The sequence below is a fragment of the Arvicola amphibius genome, chromosome 10, assembly GCF_903992535.2.
Source record: "Arvicola amphibius chromosome 10, mArvAmp1.2, whole genome shotgun sequence".
In the NCBI taxonomy this organism is placed as follows: domain Eukaryota; kingdom Metazoa; phylum Chordata; class Mammalia; order Rodentia; family Cricetidae; genus Arvicola; species Arvicola amphibius.
In genome coordinates, this window is record NC_052056.1 from 103,256,703 (window position 1) to 103,275,071 (window position 18,369).

The following is an 18,369-nucleotide window of genomic DNA, read 5'->3' on the forward strand; positions in this document are numbered from 1 at the left end:
TCAAGACAGGGTTTCTCTTTGTAGCCTTGGTTCTCCTGGAACTCGCTAGATCAGGCTGTGTTTGAATTCACAGAGATCCGCCTGCCTCTGCCTCCGAGTGCTGGGTTTAAAAGCGTGTGCCACTACCACCCAGCAAGCTATGTAATTTTTAAAGAAAATTTTTGTATGGGCAGTCAACAATTGTTCTAAAGTGTAGCATAAATGTAATTCTGATCTGTTGCAATAGAATTTTTTTCTCAGCCTTTTTGTTTTTGGAGACAGGGTCTCAGCTGGCGTGGAACTCTTTAAGGGTTTAACAATTGTTTTAGGATAAAAATCACTTTAGTTATAGTCTTACTGTGCAGCCCAGGCTGGTCATCAACTCATCATCCGTAATCTTCAGAGTGCAAGATTGTGGGCACTGACCGTCATGACCAGATAAATAAAGACGGTTTGTTCCTTGGTGTTGAGTCAGGAAGAGATGTTTAAAGCTCCTCAGAGTTGCCCCCAGCCAGTCTCTTGTCACTGAGGACTGACTAAGCCAGGCTGTGGAGGTGCACTCCTTTAATCCTAGTATTCGGGAGGTAGAGGCAGGCAGATCTCTTGAGTTCGAGGCCAGCCTGACCTACAAAGTGAGTTTCAAGACAGTAGTAAGGGCTATACAGAGAAACTCTTAAAAAGAGGCCTGACTGATTTTTGAGCCAGTGACTTACTATGTAGCTTTCTGGAACTTGTTAGGTAGACCAACGTGGACTCACTGATATCTGCCTACCTCTGCCTCCTAAGTGTTGGGATTAAACGTGAGTGCTACCATGCCTGGCATTTACTTATTTTAAAAAGATGTGCATGTGTGTGTGTACCTGCCTGTGGAAGGCAGAAGAGGGCATTGGGTCCTCTAGTTTTTGAGTTACAGTGATTGTGAGCACTTGTCATGGGAGCTAGAAGCTGAAAGGGGGTCCTCTGGAAGAGCAGCCAGTGCCCTTAACCTCCAAGACATCTTTCTAGCCCTGAATATTTTTTAAAACAGGTTTTAGCATCTATTTTCTCTCTAGTAAGGAAATAGTACTACTATTGAAACTTAAAAATCAGTAGAGAATACAAATGCTGCATCCATACTTAGACCATGTGGAAGACCATCTATCTGTCCATGCTGCCATACTTTCCCTTCAGGGTGATACTGGCTGCACGGCTCTGTGCACACACACACGTACACACTAAAACATTTTGGGTGGTGCTTGCTTATTGGGCCTAACGATTCGTGATAGGACTTCACGTCTTTGCTGCCTCCCACCGAAGTGTGACTGTTGTCTTCCTTGCTGTGGCAGGAGCTAGTGACCAAGTACTCTCAGCAGATGGTGAAAGGCATGCTCCAGTTGCTTTCCAATTGCCCAGCGGAGACTGCGCACCTCAGGAAAGAGCTCCTCATTGCTGCCAAGCACATCCTCACCACGGAGCTGAGAAACCGTAAGGCTAGCTTCTCCTTGAAGGCCATGCCATCCTTGGTGCAAGGCCTGGAGACTTCCTGGAGGTTCTACATGGTCTTGGCATGTCTGTTCTTTCTTTATTGCTGCCTTGGATCTTTTTGCATTTCCTTAAAATTTTTTTTGTTTACTCTTATATACATGAATATATGTGTGTTTTAACTTGGATCTGTGTAAGTCTCTGCACCACATATGTGCCTGTTGTCTGTAGAGGCCAGAAGAGAGCATCAGATCTAGAGAATGGAGCTAATTGTGAGCTGCTATGTGGTTCTGGTAGTTGAATACATGTCTTCTACTGGGTCAACTTCTTTTTTGTGCTTTTTTTTTTTTTTTTATTTTTTGAGACAGGGTTTTTCTGTGTAGCCCTGGCTCCCATAGAACTCATTCTGTAAACCAGGCTGCCTGCGTCTCCCTCACAAAAGGGCTTAAAGGCATGCACCGCCACACCCTTTTGTCCTCCCTTTTAAGATTTATTTTACTAATTGTGTGTGTGTTGGGATGAGAAACTGTACACATGAATGCAGGTGTCTGCAGGTGGCCAGAGGCATGACATGTGCTTTACTAAACTGGCTGTATGCCAGTCTTGTTCCAGAACCTAAATGTCCTGTGTGCTTGTTGTTCATAGTCTTGGTTCATTCTCTTATGTCATTGGTTGTGAGCCTAACCTTTAATGGCTGAGCCATCTCTCCAGCCCATCTTGGTCAGTTCTCTAACAACAAATATTCCCTGACTATGTCTTTGTGGGCAGATGGTTTGTGTGGCCCAGGAGAGCCAACATCCCACTTCACAGTGCCTTCCTAGTCCTTTCTATGCCTTTTTCTTTGCCTACCAGACCACAGACTGACCACTGTGGAAGGTTTGTGAAGTCCTTTGTGTTCTTACGTGTTTCCTAGAGTTCATCCCCTGCATGGACAAGCTGTTTGATGAATCCATCCTGATTGGCTCTGGATACACAGCACGGGAGACGCTCAGGTATAACATTGTTAGACCCAGGATGCAGGACTGGTTGGCATGATGTCCAAGGACAGGATGACCTGCATGACGGGAGAGCTCTAATGCAGGCAGGCCGTTGGGCCCTACTCACCTATTGAATTTAGAATGGCAGTAGGTTTCGAAGTGTGGAAGTGCTAAGTTGTTTTAAAAACAAAAACAACAACAATAAAACCACTTCTTTAAACATTTTTGGAATTTATTTGTATGTGTGTGTTCATGCACTTGTGCCAAGATGTAGAAGTTAGTGGACAGTTTGCATGATTTAATAGCCCAGGAAATATTACATTGTCATAACATATAGAGCATTAACCTGTCAGCTAGTTAATATTTTGAGACAGTGTAGCTAGGTAACCATGGCTGACCTGGAACTCAAATTCTACCTCCCTCTGCCTCTTGAGTGCTGGGAGTAAAGGTGTGCACCACCACGCCTGGCACACTGTTGGGAGTAAAGGTGTGCACCACCACGCCTGGCACACTGTTGGTGTTTGAACAGCAGACCCCACTTAGTACACAAACAAACTTAGGTATTTTCCTGGTTAGTCATTATTGTTGATTTGACATCATCTAGAGCAGTGGTTCTCAACCCCAAAGGGTTTCTGACCCACAGGTTGAGAACTGTTGCCTTCAGGAGAACATTTACCCTTGCCAAGAACGCATCAACTGTCAGTAGCTGAGCTAGAGAGTTACTTGAAAAGAGGGAACCTCTATGAAGAATTGTTCCTGTCAGATTGACCTGTGGGACATATTCTTGATTGCTAATTAATAGAGCCCAGTCTACCATGGGTGGCACCAGCCCTAGGCAGGCGATCCTGGGCTATTTAAAAACAGAGTGATTGAGCCAGTGGCAGGATCCCCCATAGTTACTGCTTCAAGCTCTAGCTTGAATTCCTTCCCTGAGTTCTGCAGTGATAGATTGTGACCTGAAAGTATAAGCCAACTAACCCTTCCCTCCCTCCCTAAAGTCAGCACCAAAAAGCCAACGATGTCAGGAACTTTGTAACTTGGGTTAAAGTCAGCTTTTGAAGATGTAGAGTGAAACACAAGACAGACTGGGCCTTGCGGTCAAGCAGCTGGGTGGGGACTAAGGCCATGCTGGACCCTCGTCCCTTAGCTCTGCAGTCCCAGCAGCGGCTACAGGGAGTACAGTGACGTCTCTTCCTGCAGACCCCTCGCCTACAGCACACTTGCTGACCTTGTACACCACGTTCGCCAGCACCTGCCCCTCAGTGACCTGTCCCTCGCCGTCCAGCTCTTTGCCAAGAACATCGATGATGAGTCCCTGCCCAGTAGCATCCAAACCATGTCCTGCAAACTCCTGCTGAACCTGGTGGACTGCATCCGCTCCAAGAGTGAGCAGGAGAGCGGCAATGGCAGAGATGTCTTGATGCGGATGCTGGAGGTACTGGCTGCTTTGGTTTATCTTAAGTTTTATTAAATGTAGGCAGCTGAGGTGGCCACATAGGAATTTGGCTTTGGGAGTTAGACCACATTGTTTAAATCCTGGGTCCTCCTGCTGCCGGCAGTCATGCTCGGAAGCTGCTTTTTTCTGTATGTTTCTCTTCAGTCTCGGGATGGTCAGCATCTGTCTGGCAGGGCTGCCCTGAGAGTTAGAGCAGCCCGAGGACACTCCAGTTGTTGTCTGGGGAGGGATGAAAGGTTTTCCATGGCACTGAAGGGCCACTCCAGCAGTCTTTGGTCAACACGGATGCTGCTCACCCAGCTCAGAAACCAGCGGCTGTTGACCTTTGTGCAAATGTGTGTTTGACCGTAGAGCCATTTTAGATGTCCTCAAGGCCCATCATATGTTTTGGGTTTTTTTCCTTTTTCTTTTCCTTTTCCTGGATCTCACTTTGTAGACCAGGCTGGCTGGCCTCTAACTCTCAGAGATCCTCCTGCCTCTGTCCTAAGTGCTAGGATTAAAGGCGTGGCCAATCACTGCTTGGCTCTGTTTTCTAAAGATTTGATTTTAAATTTTAGTCGTGTGTTATGTGTGTGTAGTGCATGTGTTCATGTGTGCCAGAGGCTTTAGAGTCCCATGGAGCTCATTCCATGCGATTTGAGCCATCCCACATGAGTGCTGGAAATGCGTCTTAGGTCCTCTGGAACAAATGGACATCTTTTCATAGCTGCACCGTCTCGGCAGCATGTTTTATATGTTTAAGGCAAGGTCTTGTTGGCCTGTAGTTCACCTTGTAGCCTCTGCTGCCTATCCAGCCAGCCCCGGGGATCCCTACTGTCTGCCTCTTTAGAGCTGGGTTTACAAGAGCATGCTGCCATCCCCCGATCTGCTGCATGGGTTCTGTGAACTGCACACAGATCCTCTTGCTTGCAAGGCAAGCACTTTTCAGACTGAGCAATCACCCCTTCTGTTGTCTTTTGGACAGGATGACATCAAGTGGTTTCAGATGTCTGCCTATTAACTTTTGGTTACTTCTCTTGACCCCAGTTTTTTTGTTTCAGATGTTTGGCTATTAACTTTTAACTTCTTCCCTTGACCCAAATTTCTTTTGCCATTAGGTTTTTGTCCTCAAGTTCCATACTATTGCCCGGTACCAGCTCTCAGCCATTTTTAAGAAATGCAAGCCTCAATCTGAACTGGGAGCTACAGAAGCCACACTGCCTGGGGTGCCTACGGCCCCTGCTGCCCCTGGCCCAGCACCTTCACCAGCACCTGTGCCTACCCCTGCTCCCCCTCCTCCCCCACCCCCAACCCCAGCCACCCCAGTGACTCCGGCCCCTGTGCCCCCATTTGAAAAACAAGGAGAAAAGGACAAGGAAGATAAGCAGACATTCCAAGTCACAGACTGCCGGAGTTTGGTGAAAACCTTGGTCTGCGGCGTCAAGACCATCACGTGGGGCATAACGTCATGTAAAGCACCTGGTGGTAATTCTACTCTTACACTGTTTGGACCAACATTTTTAGTTTGGTGTGTTTGCCAGGTTTTAATGTAGTCTCTCTCTTCTAGAAGCTCAGTTTATTCCTAACAAGCAGTTACAACCCAAAGAAACTCAGATTTACATCAAGCTCGTGAAGTATGCAATGCAGGCCTTGGATATTTATCAGGTATGAAGTGGCTGCAAACCGGGCTGTTGCAGATAGAAGGTGCCCTTAGGACGGAGTGCTAGTGATGGAACAAGCCTTTGGTGTTTACTCCCAGTGTGGATGCATCTGGGTTTGTTTCTGTTGCGTGACCTGCCCAGCTTTGCGTTTTGCGGGATAGCACACATGCATCATCACGCCAGTTAATGTGGTGCTGGGGATCATGATTGCATGTTGGTGTTTAATTCCCTCTCCTGTTACTGTGGTGAAATTCTCTGACAAAAGCCATTTAGGGGATAACGGGCTTATTTATTATCAAGTGGTGGTTGTCGGGTACCTCTACCCTCTGAGTTACCTCTTACTTAACTGGTTTTTTTTCTTTTCTTTCTCCTTTTTTTCTTCCCTGATGAGAACACCTGGTTTCTTCTTTTTCGAAATTGAGGCAAGAACAGATTTTAGAAGGAGGATAACCTTTATTGTTGAATTCAGCGCCTTGTTTAACGTATATAACTTGTGATTTTGTAAAGAAATAATACACAGTAGAAGGTGCTCCATTGTGATGGCTGTGGCGGTTTTCCCATTCTAGGTCCAGATCGCAGGAAATGGACAGACATACATCCGAGTAGCCAACTGCCAGACTGTGCGAATGAAAGAAGAGAAGGAGGTGCTGGAGCACTTCGCTGGAGTCTTCACCATGATGAACCCCCTGACGTTCAAGGAGATCTTCCAGACTACGGTCCCTTACATGGTGGAAAGGATCTCAAAAAATTACGCTCTTCAGGTATAAACTCCCTTTTCTATTAACGTACGTACGTGTGTGTGTGTGTGTGTGTGTGTGTGTGTGAGAGAGTGTGTGTGTTCAGGCATGGAGGTGGTTGCCTTCACCTGCTGAGCCATCTTGCCAGCCCCTTTATATTCTCTCAGTTTAAACTTTTTTGTATATGCTTGTGTTTACTCATCCACTTCGAGGCTTTAAGAAATTGTAGGGGAATACTGGGCAATGATGTTCTAGAAAGTTGTCAAGCCTTCGGACATGGCAGGCAGGCTCCTTTCAGGAGTAGAAGCTAATGGGTGTCAAGTGCAGGCTGTCAGTGTTGGGGGTGAGCAGGTGCTCGGCTCTGAGAGACGCAGCTTGCCTGTGGCGGCAGGTGATGGTTTTCTCAGCACTCAGCGAAGGTGGATCTTGTTTGGAAACTCATTACCTTTTGCAGCTGCTTTGAGTGAGGAAGGGGATTATTTTTGTCATGGGCATTTCTTATTTTGACAGATTGTTGCCAACTCTTTCTTGGCAAATCCTACTACCTCGGCTCTGTTTGCCACAATCCTGGTGGAGTACCTCCTAGAGCGGCTGCCAGAAATGGGCTCCAATGTGGAACTCTCCAACTTGTACCTCAAGCTGTTCAAGTTGGTCTTCGGATCGGTGTCCCTGTTTGCAGCTGAAAACGAGCAGATGCTGAAGGTACTGTGCACTTTCCTCTGAGAGCCACCACGGTCCTGGGGCTTTTATTGTTTCCACTTTTGAACAGAAATTACAGTAACTCCATTTTTACATGTGTAAAACACTCTTTAAGTTTGGTGTGACACAGATAAGGTCCACATACCAACAGCAGTTTAGGTGTTCCCTGTGGAATGCTTGATTGCTCTGCCAGGTGACAGTAGAAAATTCAGAATCACGGACTAGTATATAGTTCTACCACTTGGGCATCAAGGCAGCTTCAGCTGCTTAGCACATTTGAGGCCAGCCTGGGCTTCATGAGGCCCCATCTCAACAGCTTAAAAAAAGAAAATTCCATTTTCAGGTAACTGTATCTGGGAACCTACTAAGTAGATCTTTCATAGCTAGATGGCCAAACCATGCTGGTCGTTCTGTTCTTTTGTTCATTTGAAATAACCTCTTCATGCTGCTGATGGCCGTGGTGCGTGAGCTCTCGTCTGGAGGGCGTGGAAACCTCCCTGGTGCTCACCCGGCTGCTTTCTCTCTGCGCAGCCTCACCTGCACAAGATCGTGAACAGCTCCATGGAGCTGGCGCAGACCGCCAAGGAGCCCTACAACTACTTCCTCCTGCTCCGCGCCCTCTTCCGCTCCATAGGAGGCGGCAGCCATGACCTCCTGTATCAGGAGTTTCTGCCTCTCCTCCCAAACCTCCTTCAAGGTGAGTGCAGTGTCGACGTGTGCAACCTTCTGACTGACTAATGCTGGGCTAAGACAGGCACAGCTCATGGGAGGTGGGTGGGAGTTTGGCAGCTCACCCTATTTAGAACATAACTTCATTAGTTTCTACAGTCAAACCACATAGGACTTGTCATGTGAACATTATTTTTGCAGTGTTACTCTGTACAAATGGTGTGGCGTGTAAAATACTGAATTTTCCAGTATGCCTTGAGTGGCCTTGTCCCTGCCCAGCTGCATGTCCAGCCTTACCCTGGTCTTACTTAGTCCTCCTTAGACTGATTTCCTCCTGCTGTCAGGTCTGGTTCTTTTCTCTTTGCCTAGACACATCACAAAAGTATAATAGGATGTTTATAAAAACATTGGATGACCTACAGGAACTACCCACACAGCCTGTGCTGCCACAGTGAAAGGGGCTTTGGATGCAGTTAGCGGGTTTAACAGTGGCTTGTGACTTTCTACAGCTGATGTTGCATGCGTTAGGAAGTAACAAGCCCCTCCAACCTCTTTCCAGGCCTGAACATGTTGCAGAGTGGCCTGCATAAGCAACACATGAAGGACCTTTTTGTGGAGCTCTGTCTCACAGTGCCGGTGCGACTGAGCTCTCTGCTGCCCTATCTGCCCATGTTGATGGATCCCTTGGTGTCTGCCCTCAATGGGTCTCAGACGTTGGTCAGCCAAGGACTGAGGACCTTAGAGTTGTGTGTAGACAACCTGCAACCGGATTTCCTCTATGACCACATTCAACCTGTGCGGGCAGAGCTCATGCAGGTAAGGCAGAAGGTGTGGGTGCCGTATGGCCGCTGCTGCTAGCAGAAAGAACCTGCCAGAATCCGCACAGACTTTCGGGTTCATGGTAAAGTGATGAAATTGCAGGGAAGCTGCTGGGCGCCCATCTCAGCCCGGGAGAGAAAAAGCAGGGAAGCCGCTGGGCGCCCACCTCAGCCCAGGAGAGAAAGAGCAGGGAAGCCGCTGGGCGCCCACCTCAGCCCGGGAGAGAAGGAGCAGGGAAGCTGCTGGGCGCCTACCTCAGCCCAGGGGAGAAAGAGCAGATACTACAAGGCTGTTTTGTTTATTAGAAATCAGGGTTTGCTGGGCAGTTGTGGGTCCCACCTTTAGTACCAGCACTCAGGAGGCAGAGACAGGCCAATCTCTGAGTTCGAAGTCAGTCTGGTCGACAGAGTGAGGTTCAGGACAGCCAGGGCTGCACAGAAAAACCCTGTCTCAGCATCCACCCCAATCGGGTGTTAATATCCTCGTTTTCCACTTTTTTTGTGCTGTGATTCTGATGGGATTGGGAGTCACTGGTGGCAGGGGGACTCTTTATGCCTGCCTCCCAGCGTGGGGTCCCAGCTAGCCCTCCATGGTGGAGACTCAGCAGCTCCTGAACACAGGGGCCTCTATTATACATGCTAGATTGGAGGGACCGCACCATGGACTGGAGGCAAGATTAACACCTGCCCTGATATTAGTTCTGAGATTATCTCTTGGTCTCTCTACACTGGGAGATGCTGGCATGGGGCCCACTTGTCATGGGAGGGCTGCAGAGCTGGCCTTGAGAGCTGTGCTGTTGGTTCTGGAAAGCAGAGCTCGTCTTGACCTGAGTGTGTATGGGCGGCAGGGACGCGGAAGCAAGAGTGTCTGCTGGGACTGAGGTGGTGTTGGGCCTCAGTTTGCTTAACCACGAGAACCCTCACAGATAAGGTTAAAGGTCACTTTTAGTTTTGGGGGGCCTAGTAACCCCCAAGACAAGTGGCACTATAGTCTCTCCTGATCCACCCTCTGAGTCTTGGGGGTACCCTCACCTGGCTAGGAAACAGCCCCCCCCCCCGCCCCCAGGCAGAGAGGGACCTTACAGGCTACCCTCAGTGGTTTGACTTGCAAGAGCCTGAGAGAAATGGATTTTGCTTGATGGAAGGAAATATACCAAGATTTCATGTGAAGCTTGAATATTGCTGGTTTCTTGCATTGAGTGTTGTGATAGCAGTCATTCTGAGATGTGCATAACTCATGGAGGGATGTATGAGCAAATGTATGCAGTGTTCTGCAGCAGGCCGTCCAGGTGTTTGCCATACAGAGCACACCTGAGCTTAATTAACCCTGCAGTCCTGCTTCAGATGCTATGAACAAAGGTTTGGCACACAGGAGTGCTGACATGGGCTTTTATGCAGCCTTTGCTTATTTGTCTCTAATGTGCTAATGTAGTTATGGGTTTTGTTTTGTTTTGTTTTCTGAGACAAGGTTTCTCTGCATAACTGTTCTCATTGTCCTGGGAACTCACTCCATAGATCAGCTGGCCTCAAACTCAGAGATCCACCTGCCTCTGCTTCTCAAGTGCTGGCATTAAAGGTGTGCGCCACCACACCCAGCTCATGTTACCATTATTTTATTGGTTGTGTTAAAACCCTAACATGGGGTTCTGAAGATGGCCTGGATGTGGAGGGAGGGACACTCTGGGACTGCGACAAGGTCTGCATTGATGGGGGTGGTCGATCGGTAATTAGAATTAACCAGACCAGTTTAATATAATAGATTTAGCTTTAATAAGTAGAAGAAAGGGAACTTACAAAACCAGGGTTCCAGCGATACAGGAGCGCAGGGAACAAAAGAGAGAGAGCCAAGCGCACCTGGAGGTTTTGTTTTCTTTGGCCTCAGGGGGACACATCCTAAACGGAATGATTGGCTGAAGTTCCCCATCACTGCATAAGCATTTTGGCAGAAACTAAACCAACTACATGACGACCTCCCTGTTCTTTGCCAAGGCTTGCTGAGCAGGAGAGGTGTGGTCAAGTTTATATATATACAAGGACATAGCTCGGCCCTTGTGACTGTTTTCTGTTTTAGTTTCCTGACTCTCAGGGACCCCTCTAATGGAATTACTTATTTATCATGTTTCTAAATAGAAGAAAAAAAATACAGGACAAGAATGTTCAGTAAGTTCTGCATGCCTGAGATTTGTGTCTTTTCACTGGCTCTTGAGCCTTTTATTTTAAAGAGTCACATGCTTTATGTGTCTGAGTGCTTGCTTTATGTATATTTCCATCACATTTGTGTAGTACCTGCGGAGGCCAGAAGAGGGACCAGGGTCACAGAGAGCAGTGAGCCAGCATGTGGGGCCTGAGGTCTGAACCCAGGTCCTCTAAAAGAGCAGTCAGTGCTTTTAACCATTGAGCCATCTCTCAAACCCCAACCCTTTCCTTTTTTTATCCTGTGCCATCTTTTGTATAAAAGATTACCAAAATATGTTTGTTTAGTAAAGACACAGGACTTCCCTGGAGGAAAACAAGTAAGACTGTATAAACATTGACTTTTCCCCAGGAAGGGGACAAAGGCAGGAGGAAGAGTCCTCACATCTAACCAACCAGTTAGAATTGTGGTCGTAAACTCTGTACTCACTGCCTGGCCAAGCTTTCAATGAAAGTCCGTTCATGTTTTAGGCTTTGTGGCGCACGCTGCGCAACCCTGCAGACAGCATCTCCCATGTAGCCTACCGTGTGCTTGGGAAGTTTGGCGGCAGCAACAGGAAGATGTTGAAGGAGTCCCAGAAGCTGCACTACGTTGTGACTGAAGTTCAAGGCCCCAGCATTACTGTGGAGTTCTCTGATTGCAAGGCCTCTCTCCAACTTCCCATGGAGAAGGTGAAGTGGGGAAGTGGGGAGGCACCGAGGAGATACCTCAACAAGTTTTGCTCTGAGAAGACTGGTCTCTATAAAATACTACGTGCACGAGCCTACAAGGGGGGGGGGGGGGGGGGCGGGGGAGGGGGGCTCTCACTCAGCCCGGGAATTACATGGTAGTTTGCTTGGTGACTTGCATAATGCTCGTGGGCTGGTGGAATGTTACACAGGAATTTGGGATCCTTGTGAGGATAGAGTTCTTCCCAGTGATCAACTCATCCTGAGCTCCTGGTCTGTTAGAATCTTGCTGGGCCTTATATCCAGGGCCATTGAGAACTCAAGTAGATCTTTAATTGTCTGTCACCCATGGTATACCAGGGTTCAGTTTTCTCCTGTGTTTTTATCCTGACCCTCCTTGTTTCCTTCCTGACTCTTTGGAAATGAGTTAGTATAAAATTGTACCTCTGTGTTTTTGCAGTCTCTGTGTGCACGTATGTCTGCATGCAGATGTGTGGTTTGCAGGGAGCTGGTGGATGAATAGCCTTCTCTTTAAAGAGAAGTAAAAGCATAAAAAAGCCATCTTTCAGGTTTTACCCTTAGGGCAGGCAAGCATGTGTACTGCCAAAAACTCATGAGCTTCAGATCCAGCTGGGGATGTGAGATGACAGCCTGCCACACCGGACCCTCCAGAGCTTTTTAACTTCTTGTCTTCTGCTGGTCATTAAACCATCAAATTGGGCTAGAGAGCTGACTGAGCAGTTACGAGCATTTGCTACTCTTGCTGAGACTGCGGTCTCAGGTCCCAGAATCCGTGGTGCTGCCCATAACTCCAGCTCTAAAGGATTAGTCACCGTGACCTCTGGACACCTGCACTCAACATATACATGGCAACAGACAGATGCACACATGGACACACTCTTAAAAGTGAACTATTAAAGCTGGAGTTGCTGTGCACCATTGCATTTTATCTGCAGCTGTGCAGATTTCTTTACTGTCTCCGTTTTCAGAGCTCTTGCTTGTGGTTGCCTGGTTAACTGTTGCCCTGCTCGGCTCTCCCCAGAAGACAGTAACAGTGCACACTATCCATTCTGTGCTTTTTGTCCTAGGCCATCGAGACCGCCCTGGACTGCCTGAAAAGTGCCAACACAGAGCCCTACTACCGGAGGCAGGCTTGGGAGGTGATCAGGTGCTTCCTGGTGGCCATGATGAGCCTGGAGGATAACAAGCATGCGCTCTACCAGCTGCTGGCACACCCCAAGTACGTGCTCGGGCCAGTCTCTGGGACTGGTGCAGCTTCCTGCCGAAGTGAGGGACAGACGTGACTCTCTAGGATCTGTTAGGATTGTGTCCCTTCAGGTGGTCAGGTCAGCATGTAACTAAGTGATGCATCATGTAGCCTCTAGAGCCATGGTTCTCAACATGAGAGTCGCGACCCCTTTGGGGTCAAATGACCCTTTCACGGGGTTGCATATCAGATGTCTTACGTATCTGATGTTTACATTATGATTCATAACTAGCAAAATTACTTACAAAGTAACAGTAAGAATAGTTTTATGATTGGGCATCACAGCCTGAGAAACTGTATTAAAGCATCGCAGCATTGGGAAGGTTGAGGGCCATGGTCTTAGAGGGTGGAGAGAACATGAAGCCCATAGTAAGAATTGATCTTGGATTCATTTCACTGTGTGCCCTGTTGTCATGGAGTCTAGGATAATGTCCCATGTTTGGCACAGCTTTTTAAAATTTGTGTGTGTGTGTGTGTGTGTGTGGTGTGTGTGTGTGTTTAGAGACAGGGTCTCCTTTAGCCCATGCTGACTCCAAACTCTGTAGCTGAGGAGCTGAGGATTACTTGAACTTCTGGTCCTCCTGCCTCCAGCTCACAGGTGCTAGGTGGCAGGTTTCTTGTACACCAGTCAAGTGCTCTGCTGACAGGGCCATGCCTGTGACAGACGACAGACTTAGTCTCATTCCCACTGCATCACTGATTGACTGCTTACAGTTTGGCTTTATTTTGGAGTTGTCTCTACCATGAACTCACTATGTAGGCGAGGCTCATATCAAGCCCACAGATACCCAGTTGCCTCTACCTCCAGTGCTGAGGTTAAGGTGTGTGCCACCATTCCTGCACTCTCTCTCTCTCTCTCTCTCTCTCTCACACACACACACACACACACACATGCACAGAACTTTTTAAAAAAAGGATCGATATTTTTTTTCTACTTGTATATGCAGGTGACGGCTGTCTGTGCAGGGAGACTAGAGGACTTCAGTGTCTAGGCTGGCAGTCGGCGAGCCCCAGTAATCCTCCTGTGCCACCCCTCTTCCCCATAGTGCTGCTGTTATAAGCATATGCGGGTCCATAGCTGGATTTTTATGTGGGTTCTAGAGATTGGAACTAAGAGGTCCTTGTGGCTTGAACAACAAACATTCTTAGCCACTGAACCATCCTTCCAGCCCCACATATTTTTTTTAGCCCCAGATTTCAAAATTTCTTCACTCTACTCTTAGGTGGCATCTTGCCCTGAGGTCTTTGCCATCATTAGCCACTGTACTGCTGCAGGCAGCCATTTGTAGGGTCTCTCTTTTGATCAGCTTTACAGAAACCTCTCATCGTCTGCTTTCCTGTTCTAATCAGCACAAAGGGCCTCCCTGACTTTAGCATACACGGGCTCATCACAGTTGGAGGAAAGCTCACGAAGATGGGTCTGGAGCTTAAGGTTTTGGGAGAGAAGGAGGGCTGTCGTTAGGACGTCTGGAGGCGACAGTACCGCCATTACTCCCACAGTAGCAGTGCCTTCCCAGAGGTGACAGCGGGTGACTGTGAAGCACGCACTGCTGTAGCAGCAGGGGAAAACAACCTTTATTCTCTTCTTAAAAAGATTTGTCAGAGCCGGGCGGTGGTGGCGCACGCCTTTAATCCCAGCACTCGGGAGGCAGAGGCAGGCGGATCTCTGTGAGTTCGAGACCAGCCTGGTCTACAAGAGCTAGTTCCAGGACAGGCTCCAAAGCCACAGAGAAACCCTGTCTCGAAAAACCAAAAAAAAAAAAAAAAAAAAGATTTGTCAGGCAGTAGTGGCACATGCCTTTAGTCCCAGCACTCGGGAGGCAAAGGCAGGTGGATATCTGTGAGTTCGAGGCCAGCCTGGTCTACAAGAGCTAGTTCCAGGACAGGCTCCAAAGCTACAGAGAAACCCTGTCTCGAAGAAAATAAAAAGATTTATTTTTATTTTGTGCATATGTGTCTTTGCATATATGGGCACCCACCATGGGCATGCCTGCTGCCCTCAGACCAGAACCATCAGATTCCTGTAAAGTTTTTGAATGGTTATAAGCTGCTGAGTGGATGCTGGGACTTGAACTCAGATCCCTTGCAGAAACAATGACTCAGTATTTCAGAACACTTGCTGCTCTTTATGCAGACCTGGGTTCAGACTCTGAAACCTACACCATGGCTCAACAGTCTTTTTATGACTTCAGTTCTAGGTGATCCTCTGCCCTCCTCTAAAATACATGAACAGCTGACTGCCACATGATGCACATAGATACATAGAGGCAAAACTGGGTATTAAAAAATGTGGCCAGTGCTTTTGCCATCACAGCAGCCTTAACATGTAAAATAGAAAATAATGACAAAGTACTGACTGCCACTGTTTCATAATTTACTTCCAAGTCTGTGCTCATGTTAAGTAGAATATAATTTGCTGTCTCTCTAAACACTGGCCAGAAATGTTGAAAATAAAGTCCATGTGTGGTACCAAATGCTGCTGAGGTTGGAGCAGAGGGGGGTCGCTCAGGCCACCCCCATGACACTGGGTGTGGTGACGGATGGAATTCTGTCTTTCAGCTTTACAGAAAAGACCATTCCCAATGTCATCATATCACATCGCTACAAAGCCCAGGACACTCCAGCCCGGAAGACGTTTGAACAGGCTCTGACAGGGGCGTTCATGTCAGCAGTCATCAAAGACTTGCGACCCAGCGCCCTGCCCTTCGTAGCCAGCTTGATCCGCCACTACACCATGGTAGCCGTGGCTCAGCAGTGTGGTGAGTGTGCGGCTGTGGGAGCCAGCATCAGGTCAAGCTGCGGTGTGACCAGAGTAGGGGCTTTTTCTCTCGTGGCCTTCATTGATAAATTGGTCTCTCAGTGGGGAGCACTGTGCCCCAAGTTTTATCCAACTTATTTTCAGGCTCTTTGCATTTTGTGTGAAGTGTGTCTGGGTGTATTGGACAGACGGGTAGGTAAAACAAAAATGGGCCAGGGAGGTAGCTCAGTGGTGATGAGGAGACAGCTGACTCGGACAGGCTGTCCTCTGATTTCTACACATGGCTCCCATGTGCATGCCCTCACACTCACACATGCGCACAGAAGTACATGTAATTCACATTAAAACAGGATGCTTTCTGATCGTCCACCCTCTAGTGCTATTGTCTAAGGTCAGCCTCTGCCCCTTGTCACTCACGCCCCCCCAGCCAGCTCCTTATGCCCCCTTTGCAGTGCTTGTGTTTGCCCTGGCTGTTCCCACAGAGGACTGGTGCCCGGTCCTCTGTTATGGTGGCTCTCTGGAGCTCAACAGTGTAGGCAGGACTGCTTGTATGTGTTCATGTCTTGCAAACTGTGCTTCTACAAAACACAGTAGAAATGTCTGTGGCCCAGCAGCTGCCACTAAGTTTTTGAAAGTATATCCTCAGATTTTTTTTTTTTTTTTTTAAACAGGGTTTCTCTGTAGCTTTGGGGCCTGTCCTGGAACTAACTTTTGTAGACTAGGCTGGCCTTGAACTCCTGAGCACTGGGATTAAAGGCATGCGCCACCACCAGCTGGCCAATACCCTCAGATTTCTGTGTCTCTTTCCATGAGCAGTAGTAACTGTAGAGCACACTTGAGTTGCGCCTGTTTCCCTCAGAGCCCTAGAGCCTTGTGGTCTCCAGTGACATGGATGAGCTCTGACCCCTCTGTTTTCCTGGCTGGCACAGTCAGCACTGTACAACTGAACACCAGTTGTTTCACGGTGTTTCTTTGTGGTAATGTGGTCTTTAAAGTTAATCTTGGTAATTTCTGTGTGGTCTCGGGCTGAAGACCCAAGAGACACGGCCTTCAAATTGCTCTGTGACCACAGGTGTGTTTAGGGTATAGCTGTTACTTTTTTTTTTTTTTTTTTTTTTTTTTTTGTTACCATCTGGAATGACTGACTCAAGACCCATTATTCCCAGGCTCTAACTGATCAATGGTATTTTAAAGCATTTTAAAATAGCTCATCTTTGAGCATTTAAACACTTACTACTGCTGTGTGTATTTGTATTTGAGTGCAAGCATTTATGCCATAGCAAGCTCATAGAAGTCAAGGGAATAGTTTTCTGGGGTCAGTTCTGTCTTTCCCTGAGCCCTGCAGGTTGCATTCAGTCCACTAGCTTGTGTGGCCAGTGCTCTGACCTACACGGCCATATAGCTGCCCCACACTTTTTTCTTTTAGACAACCGAGCTCCAGCATTAGCTGAGTGGAACTTCGAGTTTCCTAGAGTCCTGGGATACAGATATGTCTGGTTTCTAAACACTAGGGCTCTGTGAGTGCTGTACAAGCGTGCTCCTAAATTAGCTCTATGCCAATCTCATTTTCAAATTTTGGTTTTTCAAGACAGGGTTTCTCTGTAGCTTTGGAGCCTGTCCTGGAACTAGCTCTTGTAGACCAGGCTGGTCTCAGACTCACAGAGATCCGCCTGCCTCTGCCTCCCGAGTGCTGGGATTAAAGGCGTGCGCCACCACCGCCCGGCTCATTTTCAAATTTTGACTGCAGTAATTGAACAGTGTACAATATGTTGTTGGAAACAGTCAGAAAAATAGCCTTAGTATGAATTAGACTACTTGATTTTCAAACATTTGTAGTTTACTGGAGGTTGGTTTGAAGTACTAGTTCAACAGGGCTGGTGAGATGGCTCAGCCAGTAAGGGTGCTTGAGTTCATTCTTAGAATCCACACAGTAGAAGAAAGAGCCAGCTCTTGCCTTGGTCCTCTGACCTCTGCTTGTGGACCATGGCACATGCATGCCTACTTATAATCTACATAGGTACAGAGCAATAAAATGTAATAGAATATCAGTGCTGGCTTCAGTGAGTCCCTGACCCTGTGGGAAATGAAGCTGATTTGTAATTGGAGGTTATGCATGTCTCCATGAATGACCTCCGCTTTGCTGTGTGCCTGATTCCTCTCTTTCCAGGTCCTTTCTTGCTACCTTGCTACCAGGTGGGCAGCCAGCCCAGCACAGCCATGTTCCACAGTGAAGAAAATGGGTCCAAAGGAATGGATCCCTTGGTCCTTATTGATGCGATAGCTATCTGTATGGCTTACGAAGAAAAGGAGCTGTGCAAAATTGGGGAGGTGGCCTTAGCTGTGATATTCGACGTGGCCAGCATCATCCTGGGCTCCAAGGAGAGGGTAAGGGCTCCTGGACAATGTCCTCTTGAGTTTGAAGGGACTGTTCTAGAAGCTGCTAGCTTCAGGATGGTGGCACCGCCTTATTCTTGGCTTGTTTCTCTCCAGGCATGCCAACTGCCCCTCTTCTCGTACATCGTGGAGCGCTTGTGCGCTTGCTGCTATGAGCAGGCCTGGTATGCGAAGCTGGGGGGTGTGGTGTCCATTAAGTTTCTCATGGAGCGCCTTCCACTCACATGGGTCCTCCAGAACCAGCAGACATTCCTCAAAGCTTTGCTCTTTGTTATGATGGACCTGACTGGAGAGGTAGGTTGTGGGTAGCCCTGAGCTCAGAAATGGCACTACTCACAAAGAGCTGATCTGCCTGCAGAGCCCTTGCTCTTAGACACTCTTCCCAACTGCAGGACTTTGATGTTTGGTTTTATTATAGCGCCTTTAATACAGGGACAGCTCCTAACTCATATGTTAATCTCCAGGCACCTTCCCTGTTATCTTGGTTCAGGGTGGATCTGCAGGGAATGCTGTATTCTGAGTACTGCAAAGGTCCCCACAGGCGTGACATTGTCTTTCTTGTTTTAGTTTTTGATGACATACTTTATTCATGCCACAGCATGAATGTGGAAAGCAGAGGACAGCTTGTGGGAGTTAGTTCTCTACCATGTGG

The 18,369-nt window shown here is 47.8% G+C and overlaps 1 protein-coding gene across 9 annotated transcripts in view; it reads left to right on the top strand.

Annotated features, from left to right (window-relative positions):
• Nucleotides 1-18,369, top strand: part of LOC119824585 (transformation/transcription domain associated protein) — a 98,768-nt gene that overhangs the window by 19,646 nt on the left and 60,753 nt on the right. For 7 of the 9 annotated variants that reach the window (XM_038344799.1, XM_038344805.1, XM_038344800.1 and 4 more), the window contains exons 12-25: nt 1,305-1,443; nt 2,354-2,432; nt 3,618-3,852; nt 4,971-5,337; nt 5,420-5,517; nt 6,080-6,274; nt 6,761-6,952; nt 7,481-7,646; nt 8,178-8,434; nt 11,101-11,301; nt 12,387-12,538; nt 15,125-15,324; nt 17,491-17,708; nt 17,814-18,011. In XM_038344799.1, the coding sequence (XP_038200727.1) occupies nt 1,305-1,443; nt 2,354-2,432; nt 3,618-3,852; nt 4,971-5,337; nt 5,420-5,517; nt 6,080-6,274; nt 6,761-6,952; nt 7,481-7,646; nt 8,178-8,434; nt 11,101-11,301; nt 12,387-12,538; nt 15,125-15,324; nt 17,491-17,708; nt 17,814-18,011 (2,697 nt within the window). The remainder of the gene's footprint in view (nt 1-1,304; nt 1,444-2,353; nt 2,433-3,617; nt 3,853-4,970; nt 5,338-5,419; nt 5,518-6,079; nt 6,275-6,760; nt 6,953-7,480; nt 7,647-8,177; nt 8,435-11,100; nt 11,302-12,386; nt 12,539-15,124; nt 15,325-17,490; nt 17,709-17,813; nt 18,012-18,369) is intronic. The other 2 variants (XM_038344801.1, XM_038344807.1) reach the window with 1 other exon arrangement.